Source organism: Echinops telfairi, unplaced genomic scaffold (assembly GCF_000313985.2).
Source record: "Echinops telfairi isolate 266 unplaced genomic scaffold, ASM31398v2 ScPeMD7_18;HRSCAF=68, whole genome shotgun sequence".
Taxonomy (NCBI): domain Eukaryota; kingdom Metazoa; phylum Chordata; class Mammalia; order Afrosoricida; family Tenrecidae; genus Echinops; species Echinops telfairi.
This window is the reverse complement of record NW_022103915.1, coordinates 61,891,449-61,915,524: the sequence shown is the minus strand read 5'-3', so window position 1 is coordinate 61,915,524 and position 24,076 is coordinate 61,891,449. Positions and strand designations below refer to the sequence as shown.

Below are 24,076 nucleotides of genomic sequence, written 5' to 3'. Positions count from 1 at the left end.
GTATGGTTCCTAGGCTTCATTGGCCTAATCAGAAGAGTTAATATTTTAACACTGAACAAATCACAGTCAGATCAAAATAGTGGATACGTTTGTATTGAGCCTTGTAGTTTACAACACAAAGGTAAAAGGGAAATGAATTCTCTTTAACCAATAGTTTACAGAGTTGTAGTAAAATACTTTAGATTTCAAGGATACGGGATTACATTTCTCAAAAGTCAGGGATCAAGTAGACAGGTTTTTAACTTCTTACCAGTTGACTCCTCCCTTAAACATAATGGTCATCAGCTCTAGTTACATTAAGATTTGTCAAGGGCAGGTAATATTGTTGCTGTTGTCCTTAGACTTGAAGTGCTGCCAATTCAATCAATATCCACTAATTCTACTTCAAAAATAAGTTTTGCATTTGGTGGAATTCTGTTGAAGATGTCAAGGTAAATTAGATAAAAGCAAAACACATATGTCTCCCCACATGCTATTCTTAGTCAAAGTTAACTAATCCTGGATGATTTTTATCTGCATTTCTGTGAGCTTCTAACAATTGTAGGCTAAAGTGAACTTAAGACTCAGAAAATCTTCCTTAATTGGAAGCCTCACTAATAATACTCCCAAGATAATGAAAACAAAAAACGCCAAATCAAAATTTAAAAATAAGTATAGTACTTGAATGTGTACACATGCTCCATTAAACAAAAATTTATACAACTCACTGTTATTGAGTCCATTCTAACCCATAGCAACCCTACGTAAGTGCCCTGAACTATTCACAGGAGTAGAAAACTTGTGTCTTCCTCTCCAAGAGTGGCTGTCGTTTGAACTGCTGGCCTTGCAGCAGTCCAACAGTTAGGCACTATGCCACCAAGGCTCCTCTAAACCCATGCAAGGAAGTACATATAGTTTCTGCAGATGTTAAGATGCTTCAGAGAAGGCTGAGACTTAATGTACATTGACTTACTTCATGAAAGAGGATCTACAATTGGCTACCTTGATTTAAACAGAACACAGGCTTAATTATATTCCCATGGAATAGAACATGAGACTGGAGAGCCTACAAAACAACCAGAAAAAGTGTTTTGATTTAAGTAGTCCAAAGGAAATGAAATCAACAGTGGTAAACTGTTTTTCCATATGGCCTATTACACTTATCTTGGTCTTATTGTTGATAATATGAATTAATCTTGAAATCTCAATGCAGAAATAGAAAAGGTGCTTACTGGTTTATAAATCTAAGTGAAAAAGTATTGCCACAAAGTCACAGAAATGCTTGTTAAGTAAAAACACAGAAGCAGCATCATTATAATTCGAAATGCTTCTTAATATGTTGGTTTTCGGTCACTGGGTGGTGCAAAAGCCTTGCATTCAACTAACTTAAGGTTGGCAGTTTGAATCTATCAAGATGAAAAGTATAGGTGATCTGCTTTACAGGCAAGAAAACAAACTCTACTCTAACACATGGGGCCACCTTAAGTTAGAACTGATGGGACAGCAACTCCTCAGGTTGGCCATGGGTTACTTGTTTCACAACTGGTTAACTCCACTTGGTGTTCCTTTTCTAAGCTTTAATTAGGCAGTCACTTGACTAAAATTACCATAAGCCATTTTTTCCATCCCAGACCTGCTACCATTAACACTAGGCTTCTTACTGAAGTAAACTGGTCAAATACTAAGTTGTGCCTTTCAAAGATGAAGGCTTAAAATGTCATTTTAGGTTTTGAAGATGGAAAGATATTGATTAAAAGGATAGTTCAAGTTTGAATACGTTGTACCACTAAAAAGGATTATACTGGAGGTGTTGACACAAAAACACCTAAATGTCAGGAAAATTAATTAGGACAGCATTACTGATCTAGAGGTTAGGCTAAACAACATCTTTCATACTTTCAGCTAATCGCGGTTACCAATTTTTCAACTATGAAGGACAAAGGATACTTGGCATCAGGCTGTCCTTTCTTTCCATAAGCCCATTCTGGTTCAATCTCTAGTCGAGCCTTTTCTCCCTTACTCATAGTCAAAAGTGCTTCATCCCACTAAAGGCAAGAACATCAAATTAAAAGGATTTTTGGGGGGTGGGGAAGATTTGGAGGGCAGAGGGAACATACGCAATACTCCAAAATAGTCAAGATTATGCAACACTTATAAATAGTAACATCTGTTCTATGTTTGTCATTAGAACCATAATACACCCACTACACTGTTAGATAATAAAAACTTTTAAGCAAATGAAATTGACATAAGATTATCAAGCTTATAATAGTAGGATCATGATTGGTATTTAATATGAAATGATGTAAATTCTTGAGTTTGCAAATTAGGATCTTAAAGTCAGTTATTAAAAACAGTTAATATGATGCAAGGATATAGAATGTATTACTAATATTTAACAGAAATCACATAAAGATCAGGGTGTAGTTAGAGCATCATGCAGGGTAGATCTGTTATAAAATTAATTACAGAAATATTACAGAATATATAACATTACAGAAAAGTAACATTAAGATATATCAATGTCCCGGGAGGGTGGAGGGAAGGTGGGGTGGAAAGGTGGAAGCGATTATAGAATATAGGGGGATGGACAACAAAAAAATGGGTGAAGGGAGACGTCGGACAGTGTAAGATATGACAAAATAATAATTTATAAGTTAACAAGGGTTCATGAGGGAGGGGGAAGTGGGGAGGGAGGGAAAAAAAAATGAGCTGATACCATGGTCCCAAGTAGAAAGCAAACTGAATGATGGCAACAAATGTACAATTGTGCTCGACACAAAGGATGTATGTTATGGATTGTTATAAGAGTTGTATTAGCCCCCAATGATTAATAACAATATAAGAGTTAGCAGTTTATTCTCAGCTACCACAATCAATTTCAAAAAATTTCTATCGAACTCCTTGATATCAGCTGCCCTCTACCCCTCACCTCCCACATCATACCCCGAGGAACCCTTATTCTAGTTGTCTTCCATAGGTTCATTAATCCTGCGTTTCGTGTAAAGAAAAACAAAAACACATAGCCAAGGTTCAAGACGACCTACAATGATGAAATTCACCAGATATAAACCCCAATATGATGAAGAAAATATTGAAAACCAGATCAGGCCTAAAGTGTATTGGAGAGGGGGATCATGTGACAGGGCTTTAGCCTTTCAAGCCAGATTTATCAATTTGATCTAAAGTCACCTCTCCAATACACCCTGTTTGGTAGCCCTGTTTACTAACTATCCCTCAATTATGGTTAGAGGGAAATCACCAGAGGCTTATTTCCTGTGTAGCTCTTGCAAATGTATCTTGGGCTTCCATTGTTATCCATACATAGCCTTCTACAAACCAGAATCTCACAATTAATGATTCTATGCCCTACCCCAGTTTGGGATTATATATCATCTGTAATTCTTGGGTCATGGATGTTGGTGTGATTCTTCCATGTGGGCTTAGTTGACATCTCATACAGATGGCTGCTTGTTTGGAAGCAAGCTTTTAAGACCACAGACACTCAGCTAAATCATTAGTTTCAAGATGTTTTATTTCTATCTTGGGCTCTGGATTATGATTGTTGGAATAATTTAAAGACAGAATAACGTGCTGAAGGTTCTTAAACATCCACTTAAATATGTTTCGTTTGTTCATGCTTGATCAAAGTAATTACAATTAAAAAATCATGAACTGCAGTATTAAATTTGATTTAGGCAAACTGACCATCAGCCTTGTTAACTTGTACAGTAATGGACAGTATAGCTGAAGTTTAATTTCTTTGTTTCCTTTGCTGTCTCATGTAAAAAGAGGAATAGCATGCTTTTACTTGAGCATTTTCCAGTGTTTGAGGCTAGACCATGTGAGGCGAGAAGACCACAAAACAAGCTTGTACCTGTTAGTATTTCAGTGAAGCAGATTTCTTACCTTTCCCTGTTTACAATTTACAAATAGCATAGAATCTGGTCGTATAGTCCAGGGGCTGTGACACACGTGTTGGCAGTGTGAAGCCCCCAGCAGCTCCAAGGGAGGAAGACTGGGCTTTCTACTCCTTCAGAGACTCACAGGCGGTCATCACTGTGAGTCAGCATTAACTCTGTGGCAGTGAGTTTCTGGTATGTTTACAAATAGCAGTGACTTAACATTTAATAAGAATCTTAAAAGCAAAATTAGTATGGCAAATATCTTAAAGAGTTACTTTATGAACACAATGTAATAAAGGGTTAGATATGGAAGGAACTGGTTTTTATCCCAACTACACTGACACAGTGGCTGCAACTATGAGCTCAAGCATTCGTCTGTGAGGATGGCACACGACCAGGCAGTGTTTCCTTCTTGTACAGTAACTATGACTCAGTACCGACCTGGCAGGACCTAACCATAGATTGAACCAAACCCCTTCTTGTTGAGGAGATTCTGACTAAGGGACCCTTGAGGACACAGAACTGCCCGGGGGTGGGGGGGTGGTCTCGTGGTATTATAAATTTTTATGGAAACAGTGCCATAGCTTTCTCTTGTGGAACAGTTGGTGGGTTCAAAATGGCAACCTTTAGATTATTGGCTGAACACTTAACCATTGCACTACCAGAGTACCTTTTAATTATGCTTATATATTCTTTTAACAATCCCAAAGTTGACAAGTACTGCTGTTTATAGATTGGGAAAATGAGACCCAGAGAAATGAACCTGCATCAGATCATACAGCTATAAAATCACTTGATTTTTTTTATAGCCCAAACACGTGTTTTAAGTATATTCTCAATCTTACTTCTTCAGAGCACCATATTATAACATGCATGACTGCCATTTTTGTACTTACTCCTCTGATAACTTTGCCAACTCCAACCTTAAAACTTAAAGGCTTGGCATTTTTCTTCTTCTTGGCACCTGCAAAACATTTTCCTTACTTTTAATGACAGATCTTACTTATACCACTAAATATAGCACACAATTCTGCCCTTTATGTGAAAATACCAATGCCTCACTTTTGGAAGCTTAGACTAGGTTTTTCTATTTGTTTGCTTTCCAGTGACCTTGAGATTTTTATTTACCCAGTCAACATGCAATGAATTGAAAGCCTATTTTATAAGTATAAAAACAGTTCTAGGAAACAAGTAGCGTGACAACCAAGATAAAGGTACTAGCCAACCACTTGTCTGTCTTCACAGAAATAGTCTGAACTGTCACTGAGTTAAAAAGAAAAAGATTATTTATACGCAGACTTACTTGTTTGGATATTAGTATCAAAAACAGTCCCATCCTGTAGTGTTCCTGTATACCAACAATGAACAACATCACCCTTCTTGGGAAAGTTGGTTTTGTCTCCCTTTTTAAGAACAGATTTTGTATATTTTGGTGGACCCTACAAACAAACCAAAAACAGCCCATAGAGTTAGTAATGCCAAAATTTTAGCTTTAGAGTGATGAGAGAATACCTTGAGAACCCAACTCAGATCACAAAGGTCTAATCTAGTTCACATCTCTATGTTAAATTTATTATTGCACATCGGTGGTGAAAATTCAATTTTAAAATACTTCCCAGCTTTCCTGGGAATCGGAATATATATGACTGGGACTTTTTCAAATGATTTTAGTTTTAGCACCCAAAACTGGTATTACTTGATACTCTTATTATATTCAATTAGAATGAGTACTATGATAAAATTACCTCCCTCTCTGAACATGGAAATAAGTTCACATAATGAGTTTAAAGTTATGTACAGAAGTTATCATAAAAGGTCTATTTTTTAGGTAAAAATGCAGGATTATCAGGACCTAACAAAAAAACAAAGGGGGGGGTGGGGGGGCACCTTATCAATGTTAATTCATATAAATGATTAAAAGTGTGCTAACAGAAAAAGAATCCACTAAGAATCTTGGAGACTGAAGAAAAAGAATAATTTGGGAGCGGGACAGGGGTAAAAATGAGTCGATACACGGGCTCCAGTAGAAAAAAAATGTTTTGAAAACGATTGCAACCAATGTACTCGACACAATGGATGTATGTACAGATTGTGATAAGAGCCCCCAATAAAATGATTTATAAAAAGAATTTGAGCAAAGGTAAAATAATTCTCCTTACCTAAATAAATCTACTTGTTTCCTGAGTAAATTTGTATTGAGGCCCTAAGTGTCAGAAAACAAGTAACAAGGGTGTGAATGGCTAGTTAAGGATCCAAATCTATTTGGTTCCTGACTTTGGAAAGCAAGAGATAGGATGTTTTCCTTATTCTTCATCTATTTCTTATTGGTTATGCCATGCAGATTTTTATTCCCATTTACTTCCCTAATTCAGGATTGTCATCTCTTTCCAAGGCTTGTACAAAGTGTTTAAGCTATCTGCAAACAGTCTCACTGTGACACCAGGGTGGCCACACCACAACACAGAATGTCATTAAATATCAACCCTAATCTAGAATATACCTGGTATTTACTGATAGAGTGGTTAAGCTGAATGAATTTATTCCTGAACAGATTTTCTATGTAGTCCTCTTTCCACACAAACAGCAATAAATTCACCCCTTTTTTGGGGGGTAGTTTTTGGACACAGAAATTTTACCGAAGAGAGAGAGAAACCACCCCACCAGTTTGTATGTCTGGCTCTCTTCCGCTTCCCTCTTTCTGCCTGTGGAAATCAATAAATGAACCTTTTGAATTCTTGTAATTCTATCTGGAAGTTAATTATGGGTAAAACAAAAAATATGCACTGAGGTGATCTCAAAAATTCATACTATCCAGTATAATTTTAACAGAGAGTTATCTTCCCTTTAAAACAATCTATAAGTGATACAACACAGATAATTTCACTTCCTGGAAAGTTATATATTAAGAAATTTTATGAATAAGTAAATGTTTGCTTGGTATGCTCTACAAATTAAGTGGCAAAACAAAGCATACAACAGGTAATACATAATTCTACTTGACCAAAATACTAGGTAGTGCAGGGCATCACTTACTTTTATTTTGTAGACAGAGATTGAGGTTCAGGGAATTTATGCCACAAGTAGTAGTAGAGAATGAACTTAGACTTGGGTTTGTCTGGATCCTAGGCTTCTATCTTTATCTTGTACCTCAAACAATAATGAGAATGCCAGCATCTATTGATGTTAATTGTAAAATAATTAACATCTACTGAGTGCCCATTATGTGCCAGGCATAATTGTATATATCAAATTCACTTTTAATACAACCTCCTGGGATATAGGTACTATATTCTCATCCCTACTTTATGGATAAGGAAACAAGTACAGTGTGGTTAAGTAACTTGTTTAGAAGACTCAAGTGACTACACAGACTTGGAGACAAGGTGCAAACTGATGGCTGGATACAGATCCCATGTTCTTAACCATTTTACTGCCTCGCGTGCAGGGGTATGTCGCTTTTATACCAGTCTTCTTCTTCCACGAGTTCATTTACTATCAAGGCAACCTGGCAGTTTTCCCCGACTTTTAAAAAAGAAAGTAAATAGGTAGTGGAACCTGGATTTAGAATCTAATAGATTGGCAATGTGAACTAAAGTTAGGCTGTTCCCTGTATGAAAATAAATCATATCTACATCTTTTTTTGGGGTTGCATTTACATCTTGATACAACGCATACTGAAACCCATGAGGACCAGAAGTCGGTGGGACTGCATTATTTTTCTAAGTCCCACAGGTTTTCTGCCTCTGATGATGCAGTCTTACAATTTTCTTACTGTTCTCCATTAGTGGTGAGTTTCCATTCTCCGTCAGGTGTCTGCCTTACACAGGTTTTGGTTTTCCGGGATCTTAGTGCATTACAAAAGCCATTAACCATCTAACTTTCTCCCTGACACCCTCATTTAATGTATATAGCACATAGCCTGTCACATGGTGAGAGCTCAAAAAACATTAGCCATTTATAATTAGTAATAAAATGTATTTAATGATGTTAAATAATTTGATTTCTCTCAACTGCATATTAGCAGGTAGATACCAAAATTGTAACAAAATATCAAATCATAAAATATTTCCAGGGTGCTTTGGTGGCAAATCTGAAAGGTCAGCAGAAACCACCCAGAGGTCAAGGGACAAAAGATCATACCAATTAATTAGCTTTAACCATGTAATACATCTATGGGGTCCTGCTGGTGCTGTAGTTTAGGCATTGGGCTGCTAACTGCAAGGTCAACAGTTCAAACCCATCAGCTATTCCGCAGGAGAAAGATGAGGCTATCTGGCTGTATGAAGATTTAGTCTTGGAAACCCTCACTATGAGGTGGCATTGACTTGAATGGCAACGAGCTTGGGGTTTTATGGGGGCAATGTTGATTTATCTGTAGAAGCCTTGCTTTCCATGTGGAAGATGAGGTTGATTCCTGGCAAGGTGTACCTCATTTGCAACTATTACTCATGTATTAGTAGTGTTGCTGATACTGGATAGGTTTCAGCAACGCTTTCACACTAAAGCAGATCAGAAAGGCCTAGTGAAATTTTCTCAAATATTAGCCAATAAAAACACTATGAAACATAATGGTCCTATCCCCAACTAAAATGGGGATGGCACGGGATCAAAAGGTAGTTTTTTGTTCTTTTGTGCATGGGGTCATCACAAGTTGGGGGCTGATGTGGCAACAGTAATAATTCTACACTTGAAATTATTCTGTCCACAGACAGCCCAATGCTATCCCTGCATTAAAAAACTACATTTCCTTCTAAAGTAAAGATAGATAATTATTAGATAAGGCCACTAGAAATGAGCAAGTCTGGCTGGCAAGATATGTAATAAGTGGCAAGGTTACAGTCAAGTGAGTTTTATTAAGGCTGTCCTCATTACATACATAAATGGTTGTATCTTTTAAAACCTTTGTATGAAAATATACAAACTAGGCTACAGTCAGGTCTGGGTTTTTTCTCTTGTGAGGGGAACAGTGTACATTAGAAAAATATACAAATGATCAAAAAGGAAGTTTCTTATATTCAGTCCAACTTGACTGTGAAATCAAGACCTTAAAATAACTTAGAACGCTCACAAGAACTTGGCCTAGGATGAGAGGCAATATTCAGTTACAGCTGTTTCACAGGATAGGTTACTGCAATTTTTTTTTGCCCCCTTCCAATGCACCTCAGGGAGAAGACAATTCAAATTAGTGCTTAGCTTAGCTCACCAACCATCAGCTATGTAAAGCCAATACGACTTTAAAACTCATGACAAACAAAACATACACATGAGAAAATACTATATACTAACCTCTTCCAGAGTCTCTTCAGACTTGTTTTCTTTGGGTTTGTCATCAGTAACCTTCACATTTTTCACCTGCTCACAGACTTTATTTATGCTTTCGGTGCCTTTGAAACGCTGTAAGGAAAGTATCCACATACCTAACATGTTCAAGACAGGCAGAAGACTAGGAAGGACAATTAGGTTTTCAACTTCTCAATTGATGGAACATGTATACCATGAATAGTCAACACATTTCAAACTTAAGTAAGAGACATAAGGAAATGTCTAAGGGAAGAATTTTATATTAATAATGCTTTTTATCAATAAATTAAGGCCCTCACACTATCAAACCTCCCAATAGGAATTCTGAAATGACACGAATGACCTTGAGAAAGGCCAGCTTAGCCACAAATGGTAGGACACATAATTATTGTGTATTTACTTGTAACTATATATAAATGGATTAAATTTCTTTGACATACAATAGAAAAATTTAAAAATAATTCCACTTATATGAGGGGACCTCAAGTTTGTGATAAAAACTCTATTAAAAGATAATGGGATTTAAAAATGAACTTTCTGATGCTCCCTCATATATGTTTAAGAATTAATTTGAAACTGAGGGAAAAAATTCTTTATGAAGTTATTCAACACACATTTTTTTGTTTTTCTTTTATTTTCCTTATTTCCCAACACTATTATCCGGACCGTCAAAGTATTCACACATTTATGATGTGGAATACTGTTTTTAATAATGTGGAGGACCCTTACAATGTTAAGTAAAAATAGAAAGTTCTACCTAGAGTAAACTCTCAATTATTTAAACAAATATGCAAAGCAGTCATTCTAAAATGTTCAAAAATGTTCATTTCTAAGCCACATGTACTTGAGTATAAGCCGACCTGAATATCCAGAGGCACCTACTTTTACCACAAAAACTGCATTAAAAAATGTGCTGAAAAACTCAGCGTATTCTCGAGTATACACAGAAGTAGAATTCTTGTTATGTATGTTACCTTTTTTCAACTTAAAATCTAGCATGTACTGTTTTTATAATTGGAAAATAAATGATTTCTAAAAAATATAGTTGACAAAATTTGGTGACACAAGTATATCCCAACTTAGTAAATCTTCTGTGGAAATGGTCATTTCACAATGAGCAAACATTAGGGGATTTTCTTTAAAAAAAGAAAGTAAAGGTTCAGCATGAATCTAAAGTATATTTTAAGTTCATTATTGTGATTGGACTTATTTGTAAACATACTGTATAAATGCTTAATATGGTAACGTCAGCTTTCAATTTAAGTAGCTTTGGCATTATTTCAAAAACCTGGCCCCTTTAAAAATATCAAAACATTCTGCCATGTATGTTGCAGATTACCCTCACTACAGTTAATAGCTAGTCCATTTAAGATTAGTTAAAAGATGCCCCGAAATATAAATGCTAAAACATCCATTTAAAACTTCCTTTTGAATAAAAAATTCTTTTTGGTACTAAAATTTTTAAAATGACATTTTGGTAATAGAATTTAACAGTACTCACCTTAGTTTCAAAAAGATGGTTATAGGCTGTAACTAGATGATCCTTGTTTGCTGTTTTAGCCACATTTTTGATATTTCCTAATAGTTTATGTTCTGCAAGAAACTATAAATGAAACTAGTTAGGCAAAATTTCTCAGGAAATAAAGCTCACTGCCACTGAGCCAATTCCAATTCATAGCGACCCTATAGGGCAGAGTAGAACTGCCCCAATGGGCTTCCAAGACTATAACTCTGCATGGGAGTAGAAAAGCATCACCTTTCTTCTGTGGAGACTGGTGGTTTCAAAATGTTGATATTCCAGTTAGCAGGCCAACTCCCAAACACTATGCTAACAGGGCTTCTTCTCAGGTTAAAAGGGTCTAAACTCAGAAAATGACCACTTAATGTGCACCATTACAGGAGCTCTGGTGGCACTGTGGATTCGGCCTTGTGCTGCAAACAACAAAGCTGGCAGAGCAAACCCTAAAAGAAAGATGAGGCTGTCTGCGTCTATAAAGATTTAATCTTAGAAATCCTATATCGGGTCACCATGGAGTGGATTTGGTTGAGTTTTGTATTTTAAATAGTACTACTATTTGAACTTAAAGTCAGTAAAGGTGTGTTAGGGGGTATCCTTTCACCATATTTATTTAATCTACAATGCTAAGTCAATAATGAAAAGCTGGACCATATAAATAACACAGCATCAGGATTGGAGAAAAATTCATTGACAAACATCAATATGCAGACAACACAATCTTGTTTAAAGTGAGGAGGATTTGAATCATTTACTAAGGAAGATTGAACAATTATAACTGTCAGTATGTATTATAGTTAAACATAAAAAAAAAATTAAACCCAACCAGACATTTGGTACCATAATAAAATGAGAAAAGATGAAAGTTGTTAAGGATTTCATGTTACTTGGATCCACAATCAATGTTCATGGAAGTAGCAGTCAAGAAATCAAACAACGTATCACATTGGGCAAATCTGCAAAAGGCCACTTTAAAAAGTGTTCAAAAGCAAACGGTGTTACTTTGAGGCGTAAAGTGTACCTAATCTGAACATGGTATTTTCAAGGGCCTCGAATGCACATGAAAACTGGCCAAAGAAAAAGAAAGGTCAAAGAATCGATGCTTTTGAATTTTGGGTTTGGCAAAGAATACTGAATATATGCCCTGGACTTGTAGAAGAAACGGTAGAACAACAAATAGTTATGTCTTGGAAGAAGTAAAGTCAGTATGATCCTTAGAAATGATGGTGGTGCGTGTGACTTTGTCGCACATACTTTGGTTATCAGGAGGGACCAGTCTCTATAGAAGGACATCGTGCTTCGTAGACAGCAAAAAAGAGGAAAACTTTTAACATGATGGCTGCTATAATGGAATCAAATATGATACATGGTAAGATCTGAAGATGGCACAGAACCAGGCAGTGTCAGAAGTGGCTCCAGAGCCCTTAACAACACAACTATTGAAGTAATGAAGGGAAAAAACAAAACAAAACCCAACTGTAATTTCTACCTCGCTTCATTAAAAAAAAAGTACTGATGATCTAATTATGCATTGGGCTGCTAACCTCAAGGTCTGTAGGTATAAACTCAACCACAAACCTACCAAATAACAAAAATAACACTGCCATGGCGTGAATTCTGACTCACAGCAACCCTCTAGGGCATGGTAGAACTTCCCTACTCCTGTGAGTTTCCCAGCCTGTAACTGAGCAGAAAGGCCCATCTTTCTCCAGAGGAGCTGCTCTGGCGGTTTCAAACTGCTGACCTTGTGGTTAGCAGCCCAATACTAACCATTATGTCACTAAGGATGCTTCTCCACTAGCCCATCATGGAGGAGAAAGAGGAGCTGTATGCTCCCTAAAGGATGAGTTTTGGAAACCTACCCAGGGCTTGCAAAATAGGACTAGGAATTGACTTGATAGCATTGGGTTTTATGTTATATTGTGATAACGCAAATCTGTTGAAATTGTCCCAAGTAGAACACTGGTAAGACTTATAATGAGAATATAATCAAGTAGTTCTAAGGCATTAAATGCTAATAAATGTTAGGCCTATTCTGTAAACCCAATGAACTGGATGAGATCCTTAAGACATGGCCTTTCTTTAGCATTCCTATCTCCAAACACTGATAATTATTGCCATAGTACAAGCTTTATAAACATTTGCTGAATAAAATGCGAATACCAGGAAAATTACTCCGGATCATGGAATTGAAAATCAGAATTCGTCATCTCTGCTTCATGATCCACCTACCCAGTGGGAGAAAAATGCACCCACCCTCTCAATGCCAACCCCCCTCCATCCCTGCAAACAAGGACCGAGAAACAGCTCTTCTATAGGCAAGTATAGAAAGGGTAAATAAAGATGAGAGAAACCAGATGTTTTTATTTTTCACGAGTAGAGGGGATGACGCTGAAGAACCTTCTACATGAGAAGTGCACAATTTTTCGGAAATCCAAGAGAGTTATGAATACTCTTATAATATCCAAAGGGAAAAAAGGGACTCGTGACCACAGGGCGTGTAGTAAAGATGGAGGCGGCTGAAAAAGGTTAGGCGTCACAAATAAAGAACGGCAAATCCATTTTTTGGTCGCCGTAAGAATGCCCATAAAATGGGAGACCACTGCACAAGAAATGTGCGTCGATGCCTCCAAATAAAATTGTAAAAGGTAAAAGGGCTATTAAAAGGGTCCATAGTATAAAACAGTTAAACTGCAACCCACAGGTTTTTAAAAACCACACGCAGTATCGAATCACTACAGAAAAGCACTTCGAGCACACTAGTCATATAAAAATCTTCATCATCCTCCCGCTTTTCCTAGGGCTCAGCTACACGCTCGGGAATTTCATGCCAGGGCCTCGTCCTCGGGGGTCCCCATCCAGCCCCCCGCAGGCCCTGAGGTTCCAAAGCCCGCGCGCAGCTCCCGCCCACGTGGGGCCGCCGGGGCGGGGGCCTCGCCCCCGGGACACCCCAAGCCCGAGCGGCCGTCCGGGCCGCCGAGGGCACCGAGGAAGGCGGATGGCACGGGCCCCGCCGGGAGGGCGCGAGGTGCCCCGCCGCCACACCAGCCCCGCCGCCCCCGGCCTCCGGTACCGAGTTCGAGCCGTGGTCCTGCAGGAACTTGATGATGTCCTTCTTGGGCAGCTGCTCGCTGCGCAGCTGCTCCACGGTCCAGGCCCGCTGAGGAACGCCAGCCGCCATCTTCGCCCGTGCCTCCGCGCCGCGCCGCGCCGCCGGCCGCCGGGATCGCCGTCGCTCCGCCGCAGGGGCTGGCGTCGACCCCGGCTGGCTGAGGGGGCGGGGATACGGCGTTCCCAGGGGCGGGATTGGGCCTGGTCTTGAGTGACGTCAAGGCTGTGCTATGAGGGCTTCTTGGTTGGGTCCGGGTACAACCTGCCATCGAGTCGTCCTGGGGAACCCCGGCAAGACAGGTCGTCGTCTACTCCGAATTGGATACGTTGCGAGGCGACGCTTAGCAGCCCTGCTTATGATCCGCGGAATGCAATGTCTTTGAAGAGCCCGTCTCTATAACCTGTTTTTAAAACATCGACATCATTCATACCCATTAGTTCTAGCTTAAAAATCCGCACCTGTAGTGGCCCAGGCTTTGTCCAGCAGGACATTCAAGCCATCTATTACCACGAGCTCTTTCAAAGCGCGCAGAAACGAAGCTAAATTATAACCTGCACGCCCAGAGAGCACACAGGAGAGTTCATCTAAACGCAAATCCAGGAATTTGAACAAATTAAATTACAAATATATTAAAAGGCACGCAGGCTACCGCTTGCTGCGGATAATTTGGATGTCATTATTGCTGCTCAGAACAATCCCATGAGGAAATGCATTAAAAAAATTTACAAGAGAACTGCTTCTTTAGCTTTATGAGAGCAGAAAGTTTCATCTTGCTTCCGAAGACCTGCTGGTGGTTTTGAACTGCTGACCTTCTCGTTAGCAGTTACCGGGCAACCAAGCCATGAGGGCTGCTTCTAGCCTCCACAGCTCAAGCTCAAACCCCACGGCCAGTGAGTCAGGACTGACTCCTGGTGACCCGCTGAGGGTTTCCGAGATTGCACGTGTGTAAGGGAGTACTCCCCGGAGGGGCTGCTGGTTTTGAACTGCGTACCAAGCGGATCGCAGCCCAACACTCAACCACTACCCCATCGGGCGTCAGCTTTTAGGGAGCGGAACTAAAATCCTGGGTCTCCAAATATACTACAAATGGGGATCAAATTTAGAGTGACTCCAACGGGGCGCATGCGCCTCTGGAAGAAACAGGAGCCTTCCGCAGAGGCAGCCAATCATCTGCCCGATGCCAAAGCAGCAGCGGTGTTTTCAAGTGAAGAACTGGCCACAGTCCCGCCTTCTCGCTCCACGGTTTTGCGGGGAGGAAGCTGATGGCGGTTAAGACGCGGGCGGGGGTAAGTCTCCAGCGGCTCGCGCCCGAGCCAAGCATTTGGCCGTCGCCGGCGTAATGAGCGGACGGCAAAGAACCCTTTTTCAGGCGTGGGGCTCGAGCGTCTCCCGATCTGCGGGTGCTCCGGGTCGCGGCTCTAGCACTGAGAGGCCTCGGAGACCTGGCAGCGCCAAGTCGCCTCTGGCTGCACCCGCAGAGGCTGCCGAGACGCCGCAGGAGCCCGACGACGACGCGTTTGTGGTCGCAGCGAACGAGGCTGAGCTGCAGCTGGGCCTGGAGCATGGCGGGTTTTGCCAGGCAGCCGGCGCTTTGTGGATCTACCCCAACAACTGTCCAGTGCGGGACTACCAGCTGCGCATCGCCCGGACTGCCCTGTTCTGCAACACGCTCGTCTGTCTGCCCACCGGCCTGGGCAAGACCTTTATTGCTGCCGTGGTCATGTACAATTTCTACCGCTGGTTCCCTTCAGGCAAGGTGGTCTTCATGGCTCCCACGAAACCCCTGGTGGCGCAGCAGATCGAGGCTTGCTACCGGGTGATGGGTATCCCGCAGTCTCACATGGCGGAAATGACCGGTACGTAGCTGAGATGCAATGTACTGACTTGGAGCTGAGAACTACGTTCTCCGGGTTTTGGAAAGCGTCCGTGCTGATGGGATTAAAGTCCATTGCTGTCCAATCGATTTGGACGCATAGCAGTCCTATAGGACCAAGTGGAACTGCCCCCAGAGGGTCTCCAAGGTCACAACGCCCTCCCGCAGAGTCGCTTGGTGGTATGGTCTTAACCGAGATCCTGAACCTGTGCGCCACCAGGACGTACCTTTCTGATATAAACTCTCTCAAACTAAACTTTTTGTCATCGAATTGATTCCGATTCATGGAGACCCAACAGGACAGAGTAGAATTGTTCCGGTGGGCTTCTGAGACTAACTCTTTAAGGGAGTAAAAAGACTCCCTCTCTGATAGATATTCAAACAACCAGACTCACTGCCAAGGGAATACCTACTCAGCGACCCGACAGGACGAGGGAGACTGCACCGAGAGCTCCTCCTGATACACAGAAAACCAGACTCCCTGTCAGCAAGTCGTTCCCACCCATAGCGACCCTAAAGCACAGGGAAGAACTGTCCCTGTGGGTTCACTGTAACCATGGGAGTATAGCGCCTCTTCTTTCTCCCAGGGAGCGGTTGGTGGTTTCAAACTTTAGGCCTTGTGGTTAGCAGCCCATCCTTAACCCCCAGTGCTGCTCTAATGCAGAATTAGAGAAATCTCTGACCATAATATGGTTATTTCACGTTCTGTTCTTTAAAACATCATCTACTTGTAGCAAATCTAGTGCTACTGGACAGGGTTGCTTAATTTAATCTTCAGAGAATCTCCAAAGGTTGCGAACTAGAGCATGTTGAATTGTTTATGTGTGTGTGCCTGGTACCTCATGGGTGAGGGAATATGGCACTTCCTGGCTTTCTTCCCAAGCATTTCCCAGTTGAAGAGCTTACTTAAAATATGGTGCTATTTTGTAAGCATTCTCTATGTCACAGGCAAAGCCAGCTTTGATGTTGGTACCACATCAGAGCGTTAATGTTCTGATGAATTGTCAAATTGCTCTCATCTTGAAAGCCGATTACTAAAGCATAAATGCACTGTGAAAATAGGCCAGGTTATTTACAGTTCAGTGTGGGACTTAGATTGTAGACTGTCTCAGATTGTAGACTCTCTTTTATTTACCAGGAACGACACAAGTTTTTGCGAGGAAGGAAATATGGCACAACAGAAGAGTCCTTTTTCTAACGCCTCAGGTCATGGTGAATGACCTTTCTCGAGGAGTTTGTCCTGCTGCTGAAATAAAGTGCCTAATTGTGGATGAAGCTCACAAAGCCCTTGGAAACTATGCTTATTGTCAGGTAATTTTGTTAAAAAATATTTTGTGCTATAAATCTATAGTTAGATTTTTTTGCAAATTATTATTAGCTAATAATTATGATAGAAGTTATTATTGTAAAAAACCTTAGAGTAGATGGTCCTAGAAAACACTTCAATATCTATTTAAAGTTTTCCCAGACCATTAGTGGGATCAGATGTGGATCATTAGAGCAAGGTGTGGGTGGCACTAAGATAATTGGTATTGGATATTGAGTTAGTTTGTTGTGCCAACCTGGCCGATAAACACATGTGGGATTAATTGAAGGGCTGAGGGATAAATGGCTTGGTGAGCCTCGCCTTTCAAGTACTCGGGTATCTTGCTTTGTGATGGTCGCACCAGGGTGCAGCTGCCTGAGTAGTTCCCTGCTTCAGCTTGTAAGGCTGACTTCCTGCAAGACATTCCCAAGGAGAAGCCACGTGGACCTACCCTGATGCAGCCGTGGGTGCTGGGGCAGCCTTATGGAGACCCGTATGGAGATGCTTACAAGTTCACTGACTCGCCTTTCCTCCTGCAGTCGGCATCATTGCATCTGTTTTGTGAGATGGAGGAGGACTTTGTGGACTGGTGTTGGGTTGATGGGTTAATGTTGGACTTGTGGGCTTGGGCAGCACTGGGTTGGGATGTTTTCTTGATGCCCACATAACCTTTATATAAAACTCTCTCTTATACATGAGTTTCTGTGGATTTGTTTCTCTAAAGTACCCAGACTAATACAGATATACAATGTTACTGTATATCCTGGCAGCTGGGTAAACTAATACTTAACTGCCAATATTGTTGTAAATGTTCATTGACTTAAGGCATGCAACAGGGCCACCAGTTGAGTTGAGTACTTTAGAATGTGAAGTTCAAAGGCCAAGTGGTGGGATGTGACTGGAGAGAACCAGGTCAGGAAGGATTTGTATTTTATGCTTAGCAGATTGAATGTAGGCAATAGGAAATATAGGCAGTCGACACGCGTTGACATTTTTCCAGTTGAAGTGATCAGATTTAAAAGATATAAAGCGTACCCATTTGATTGTTGATCAGGATTCGGTGTAAGTGTCATTGACTCCCTCTGAGCTGGGTTGAGATTAGAATGGTTTTTGCATACTTGGTGCAGGACTGTGGGTTGTGGAGAGCTCTTCCTGCACCTCAGCTTTCTTCGAGGTCCTTTCCCCCCAGAAGCAAGGCCAGGAGCACGTCTGGCAGGTTGTCCACAACGAGCAAGGGACATCAAAAGAGCAGGGGTCGAGCAGAGAACTGCATAGCCAGGAACGATGTTTTGATACCATGGAGAGAATGTTTCCGCATATAAAAGGGAATTTCAAATTTTAAAAATTACCTAAAGTTAGCCTTATTCTTTTATGATTAAACTTAAAGGCTACGAACCTTTCACACAAAATCTTATTTCTTTAAAATCTTTGTTAAATCTGAATTTTTCATTATGAATTTAATTTCATCTTGTTATTTAATTTTCTTTTTCAATTTTGATGTTTTCATAATTTATCTAGATCTCCTCAGTGTGCACAGGGGTAGAGCTATGAAGTTAGACTGTGTCCCATGCAATGTAGAGCGGACTCTCTCTTCTCATCCTTTGGCCCTTGAGTGTTTAAATTTGACTCATCCGTCCTCAGGCTGTGACCCTTTAATACAGTCCCTCATGTGGTGACCCCAAACCATAAGATTATTTTCATTGCTACATCATAACTATAATTTTGCTACTGTTATGAATCATGTGAATATCTGCTATGCAGGCTATATTTTCATTGTTACAAATTGAACATAATCATAGCATAGTGATTAATCACAAAAACAATATGTAATTATATATTGTGAAATATTTATTTCTAATTACAAATAAATGAAATATCTTGAAGCATAGTGTGTAGCATGGGTAACAACAGTTCACGCCGGATACTCGTATGTGGGCGTATCTGCAGGTGGGCGGACCGCCTGGAGACAGAGGAATGGTATCTTGGTTCCTAAAACCATCAGAAATAATGTGTTTTCCGTTGGTCTTAGGTGACCCCTGTGAAAGGGTCTTTCGACCCCCAAAGGCGTCACGACCCACAGGTTGAGGACCGCTGCTGTAATAGGGCTTTACACTGTAGATTGATAAATACGTGGAGCCCTAATGTGTTTTAAAAACAGGTGTGAAGTATAAATGTAAGTTATCTGCTCTTCAGAAAACCTGACTTGCTATATGTCTGCCACTTAGAACATCAGTACTCTGAAAAAAGAATAATGGCAATGAATTACATCTAATACGCTTGTTTAACAGACTCACTGTTTTGTTTGCATTAGAGAGATGAGATTAAATAACTGGTTTTTTTTTGTTTTTTTTTAAGGTTGTAAGGGAACTGGTCAAATATACGAAGCACTTTAGAATCCTGGCTCTCAGTGCCACACCAGGTAGTGATGTAAAGGTAAGTGAATTGTGCTTCTATGTCTTAAAATGTTAGAAAATAAGAACTGTTGTGTAGTGTCAGGCCAGTTTTCCATCTTAACATTTGTCATTAGAACTTATTTCTTGTAACAAGTCTAGCATTTCTCCTTTAGTTATATAAATTTGTCTAAATAATTTTTTGTACATAAGCATAGAAACTGTTGGTTTAAAATACAGGATTTTTTAACAATATTTAAAATTTTTTAAGTTTCATTTTGAACTAATTTTAAGCTTGCAGAAAATTGGCAAAGATTGAGAAGTCTCAGTATACCCATAACTCAGTTTTCTGTAATATTAACTTATAACACTATCTGCTAGAGGATGTGCTTTAGATCAAGATGCCCTAAGAATGAAAGTCAGCCCCCATTTCAGTCTATTTAAGAAGCCTGTCTGTCACATCAGATCCTATACACCAAGTTGATTTGCGGATTATAGGAACAGGTGGAAGGCTGCGTTCAGGATGCCTTCATCCACCTTAACATACTTGCTGTTCATTGTCTCTGAGTTGACTGTGAGTCCTGTACAAGAGAATGAAACTGTGCTTGGTCTTTGACTAGCTCCCCTTGTTGCTATGCTCCGGTCCATAGTCCAGCCGTTGGGTGTTTTAAGTGCCTTTCAACCTAGGGGATTCTTCCTTCAACTCGATGTTGGATCATATTGTTATTGTCTTAGAGTTTTCATTGACTGCTCTTTTGGAAGGAGATTGGTTGCCAACCCTTTCTTCCTAGGTTTCATGTAGAAGCTTCTCTGAAATCATGCTCCACCATCTGTAAATCGTGCTGGTATTTGACATGTCAGTGGCATGTTGTTGTTGTTATTGTTAGGTGCCATTGAGGCAGTTCTGACCCATGGTGACCCTGTGCACAGCAGGAGGAAACACTGAACGTTTCTGTGCCATTCTCACAACTGTTCCTATGCCTAGGACATTGTTACCACCCCTGTGTCAATCCACCCTTCCTTTTGTCGCTATACCAAGCATGATATCCTTCTCCAGGAACTGGTGTCTTCTGACAACATGTGCAAAGTATGGAAGACTAAGTCTTGCTATCCTTGCTTCTAAGGATCCCTCTGGCAGTACTTCTTCCCAGGCTGATCAGTGTGTCCTTTTAGCAGCCCATGGGACTTTCAATATTCTTCCCCAGCTCCACAATTCAAAATGCATTGATTCTTCTTCAGTCTTACTTATTCAATGTCCAGCTTTCACATGCATATGAGGCCATGAAAAATAACATGGCTTGAGTTAGGTGCACCTTAGTCCTCAAAGTAACATCTTTGCTTTTCAATACTTTACAGAAGTCTTGCGCAACAGATTTAACTAATGTAACAAATCTCTGGGATTCTTGACTGCTGCTTCCATGAGCATTGAGTGTGGATCCAAGCAAAACAAAATCCTTGACAACTTCAACCTTTTCTCCATTTATCATAGTACCAATTGGTCCAGTTGTGAGGATTTTGGTCTTCTTTACATTGAGTTGTAATCCACAATGAAGGCCAAAATTGATCTTCATCAGCAAGTGCCATAAGTCCACCTCACTTTCAGCAAGCAAGGTTGTGTCATCTAAATATCATAGGTTGTTAATAAGCCTTCCTCCAATCCTGATGCCCTATTCTCTTTACACTATACCGTAGTGTATTAAAAGTTATAGTATTACAACGAAGTTTGAAATGGAGAATCACAAATGTGATAATGAAACTCAACGTTGAGCACATGTTGCTGGAAAAATGACACCAATATATTTGCTTGATACAGGTTGTCACAAAACTTCAATTTGTGAAAAAAAATCTGCAAAGTGCCATAAGCTGAGGTATGCCTGTTGTAGTAAGTGAAATGCAGTTACCAGTTAGTAAGTAGATGGATTGCCAGACCTTTCTTCCTAGATATACTGTGAACGTTTCTCACATGACTTAAGTCTCCAATCCGTGACAGTTCTTCAGTCTTGTTTTCCATAGCCTTGATGCTTTACAAGAGTAGTGCTCGCTTGTTTTGTAGACTAGCCCCCAGTTTGGTTTTGTCAGATGTTTTCTCATGACTGGAGTGACATGCATTGCTGTGAAGAGTGCCCAGAAGTGATGCTCCACCCGTCTCAGCACAGCATTACCACAGGGTCTGTGATAGCAGCACAGTTCTGACCTGTGTGATAGGAAGCTTGACTTGAAGAGTGTTTTCCACTGTAAAATTACTATTTTACCCTTTATTGTGAATAAGTTCTTCCTTACAATTACAGAATGGTTGTTTCTTGTTGCCGTAGTTACTTTTACATTTATTAATTAGAGTTCTTTAATAATGAAGAGCTGTGTTGCCTCCCGATTTACTTATTCAATTATTTATATCAGTGCAGACTAATGGTTATTTATTTTACTATATGAGCTACAGTCTAATACACAAAGTGAGCGCACGCTGCAGGAAAAATGACACCAACACATTTGCTTGGTAGAGGCTGTCACAAACCTTCCACTATGACAGGTGTGGTTAAGGTTGCTCGAGCCTTGGTGGTCGTGAGCCACTTGAAGATGGCTTCCATGTCCTTTAGATTTGCACTAACGTTTTTCTTGTAATGCTTCATTCCTTTCTGCACGACTTGATACTTTATGCTTGTCTTGCCTGACTTTTATTGCCCTGAAATCAACCAGTTACCTAGAGACCTCTGAATTCGTTTGGCAGAGAAGGGTGAAAATGCGAATTGTGAGCCCTCCCTGGTGACGCTTTTATGGGCCAGTTCGGAGTGGCCTGTATTGAGTAGAGAGTCTACTGGGTGTTTTCTCCAAGCTCGCTTCCAACTCGGCGAAGCTGTCCGTTCATTGTGTTCACAGACGTGGACGTTTTCAGGAATCGCTCTTCTTTCTCTGATCCTTTGGCCCTCACTCCTTATTTACACACAGATAATTGTTTTTAATTTAGGTATTTTATTTTTAACATTTATCATAATATGTAATTCTTTAGCTTATTAAATTGTTTTTGTGCTCTGCTTTAACAGCAGCTACATGATTACAGGATCGCTTTTATCTTGCTTATAGCTATTTTACCAGCTCAAGGCATAATATGTGGTAGCTACTAAAACAGTTACTAAATGAGTGGTTAAAAGTAATATTCTTACTTAATATTACGAAGTCTTTATAATGTATGTGAATGTATGTGGGCCTCCTTCACTGAAGGTTTATTAGGCAGTGTGCTAGGTGTTGAGAATACACAGGTGAGTAAGACATGATACTTACTCTGATAGGATTTTTTTTTTTGTCGAAACTAAGCCCATTAGGCTTTTCTGATTCAAATTAAAACTGTCTTTAATTTCTATGTACTTTGGAGATCACCTTTTCTTTTTGTTTATGTTGTTAGCTCATCATACTGTCGCCACTAGAATCTAGTATGGGAGCTATTTACACCAACGGGTGATAAGATTGTGTGCTTGCTTCCTCCTTTTACACTTACATGCCCGTGCAAGCTTTAGTTGAATGGCATTTAACTGCAGAACTATATGCACACCATGGATGTTCATTTAAACTGAAACTATCCTATTAATTTATGAATAATTGGTTCAGTACCAGTCTTATATACTCTCAGTCACTAACAAGCCAATTTGCAAAATATTTCTAAAGTACATTTGTTTTCTTTAACTATGTAGCACTTATCCTATTCAAGAAAAATTAATGGGAAAAAAGTATTTGTCGAGAATCAGGCTCTACCATCGACTGTGTTGTACAGCTTTGGGGGATGTAGTGTGCTTATCCAAAGCCCTTTTGTGTTTTTCCTGAGTCCTTAAAAAATGCTGATGAAAAGACTTTATCACCACCATTTATTGGAAAATACAAAATACATATGAATAACTTATTAGACATTTACTAATACTTTTTATTTCTTGGCTACTTGACTTGAAGGGCTGAGTGGGAGAAAGAGGCAGCAAAAGCCGTTTCCCTCTACTCTGCCGGTTCTAAGGAGTCTTAGTGGCACCGTGATTAAGTGCTTGACTGCTACTGAGAGGTTAGCTGTTCAAACACAGCAGGGAGAAAGATGTGGCAGTCTCCGTCCACAAACATTTCATCAGGGAAACCCTGTGGGGGAAGGTCTGTTCTGTCCCATCAGGTTGCTGAGAGTAGGGAATAGCTTGCTGCAAGTAGGTTTTTAATTTTCTGCCACTTCTGATGGACTTTATACTTTTGTCTTTTCTGTAAGATTTTTAATGATATAAACTTGTAATTTTTTTCAAAGTTTTAATACCATTTCATTTCTGATAATGACGTAAACTAGAAAGGTTAACAATAATCATAATCATATTTAATTGATTTTGCACAGGCTGTGCAACAGGTGATTACAAACCTACTAATTGGGAAGATAGAGCTTCGTTCTGAAGATTCTCCAGATATTTTGCCATACTCTCATGAAAGACGAGTTGAAAAACTTGTTGTTCCCTTTGGTGAAGAACTTTCAGCAATTCAAAATACATATATCCAGGTAGACCATTTGAATCACAGTTCAGGGTTGTAATAAATAAATAATAAATAGTTAATATATGAAATGAGATAACTATTCTCTATATCACTATATATAGTTAATGTATAAAATAAAATAGCTGTATATGATAACTATTTTGATTTAATTTTTTTTGGAAACAAATATATTATTGGAAGAGTTTTCT

General features: G+C 39.8%; 2 protein-coding genes across 2 annotated transcripts in view; one reads left to right on the top strand and one right to left on the bottom strand.

Moving 5' to 3' along the window:
- Positions 1 to 77: 77 nt before the first annotated feature.
- On the bottom strand, positions 78 to 13,907 carry FKBP3 (FKBP prolyl isomerase 3). The gene is made up of 7 exons (XM_004698561.2): positions 13,775 to 13,907; positions 10,687 to 10,788; positions 9,171 to 9,278; positions 5,188 to 5,323; positions 4,781 to 4,848; positions 1,927 to 2,024; positions 78 to 414 (listed from the first exon to the last, which is right to left on the bottom strand). Exons 1-7 carry the CDS (start codon positions 13,880 to 13,882, stop codon positions 360 to 362), a joined length of 675 nt encoding a protein of 224 aa, XP_004698618.1. The 5' UTR covers positions 13,883 to 13,907; the 3' UTR covers positions 78 to 359.
- A 1,200-nt stretch (positions 13,908 to 15,107) lies between these two features.
- FANCM (FA complementation group M) overlaps positions 15,108 to 24,076 on the top strand; it is a 52,727-nt gene continuing 43,758 nt past the window's right edge. Inside the window, exons 1-4 of the mRNA XM_045288110.1 lie at positions 15,108 to 15,669; positions 16,825 to 16,997; positions 19,348 to 19,425; positions 23,734 to 23,892. Of these exons, the coding sequence (XP_045144045.1) occupies positions 15,153 to 15,669; positions 16,825 to 16,997; positions 19,348 to 19,425; positions 23,734 to 23,892 (927 nt within the window). The 5' untranslated portion in view covers positions 15,108 to 15,152. The remainder of the gene's footprint in view (positions 15,670 to 16,824; positions 16,998 to 19,347; positions 19,426 to 23,733; positions 23,893 to 24,076) is intronic.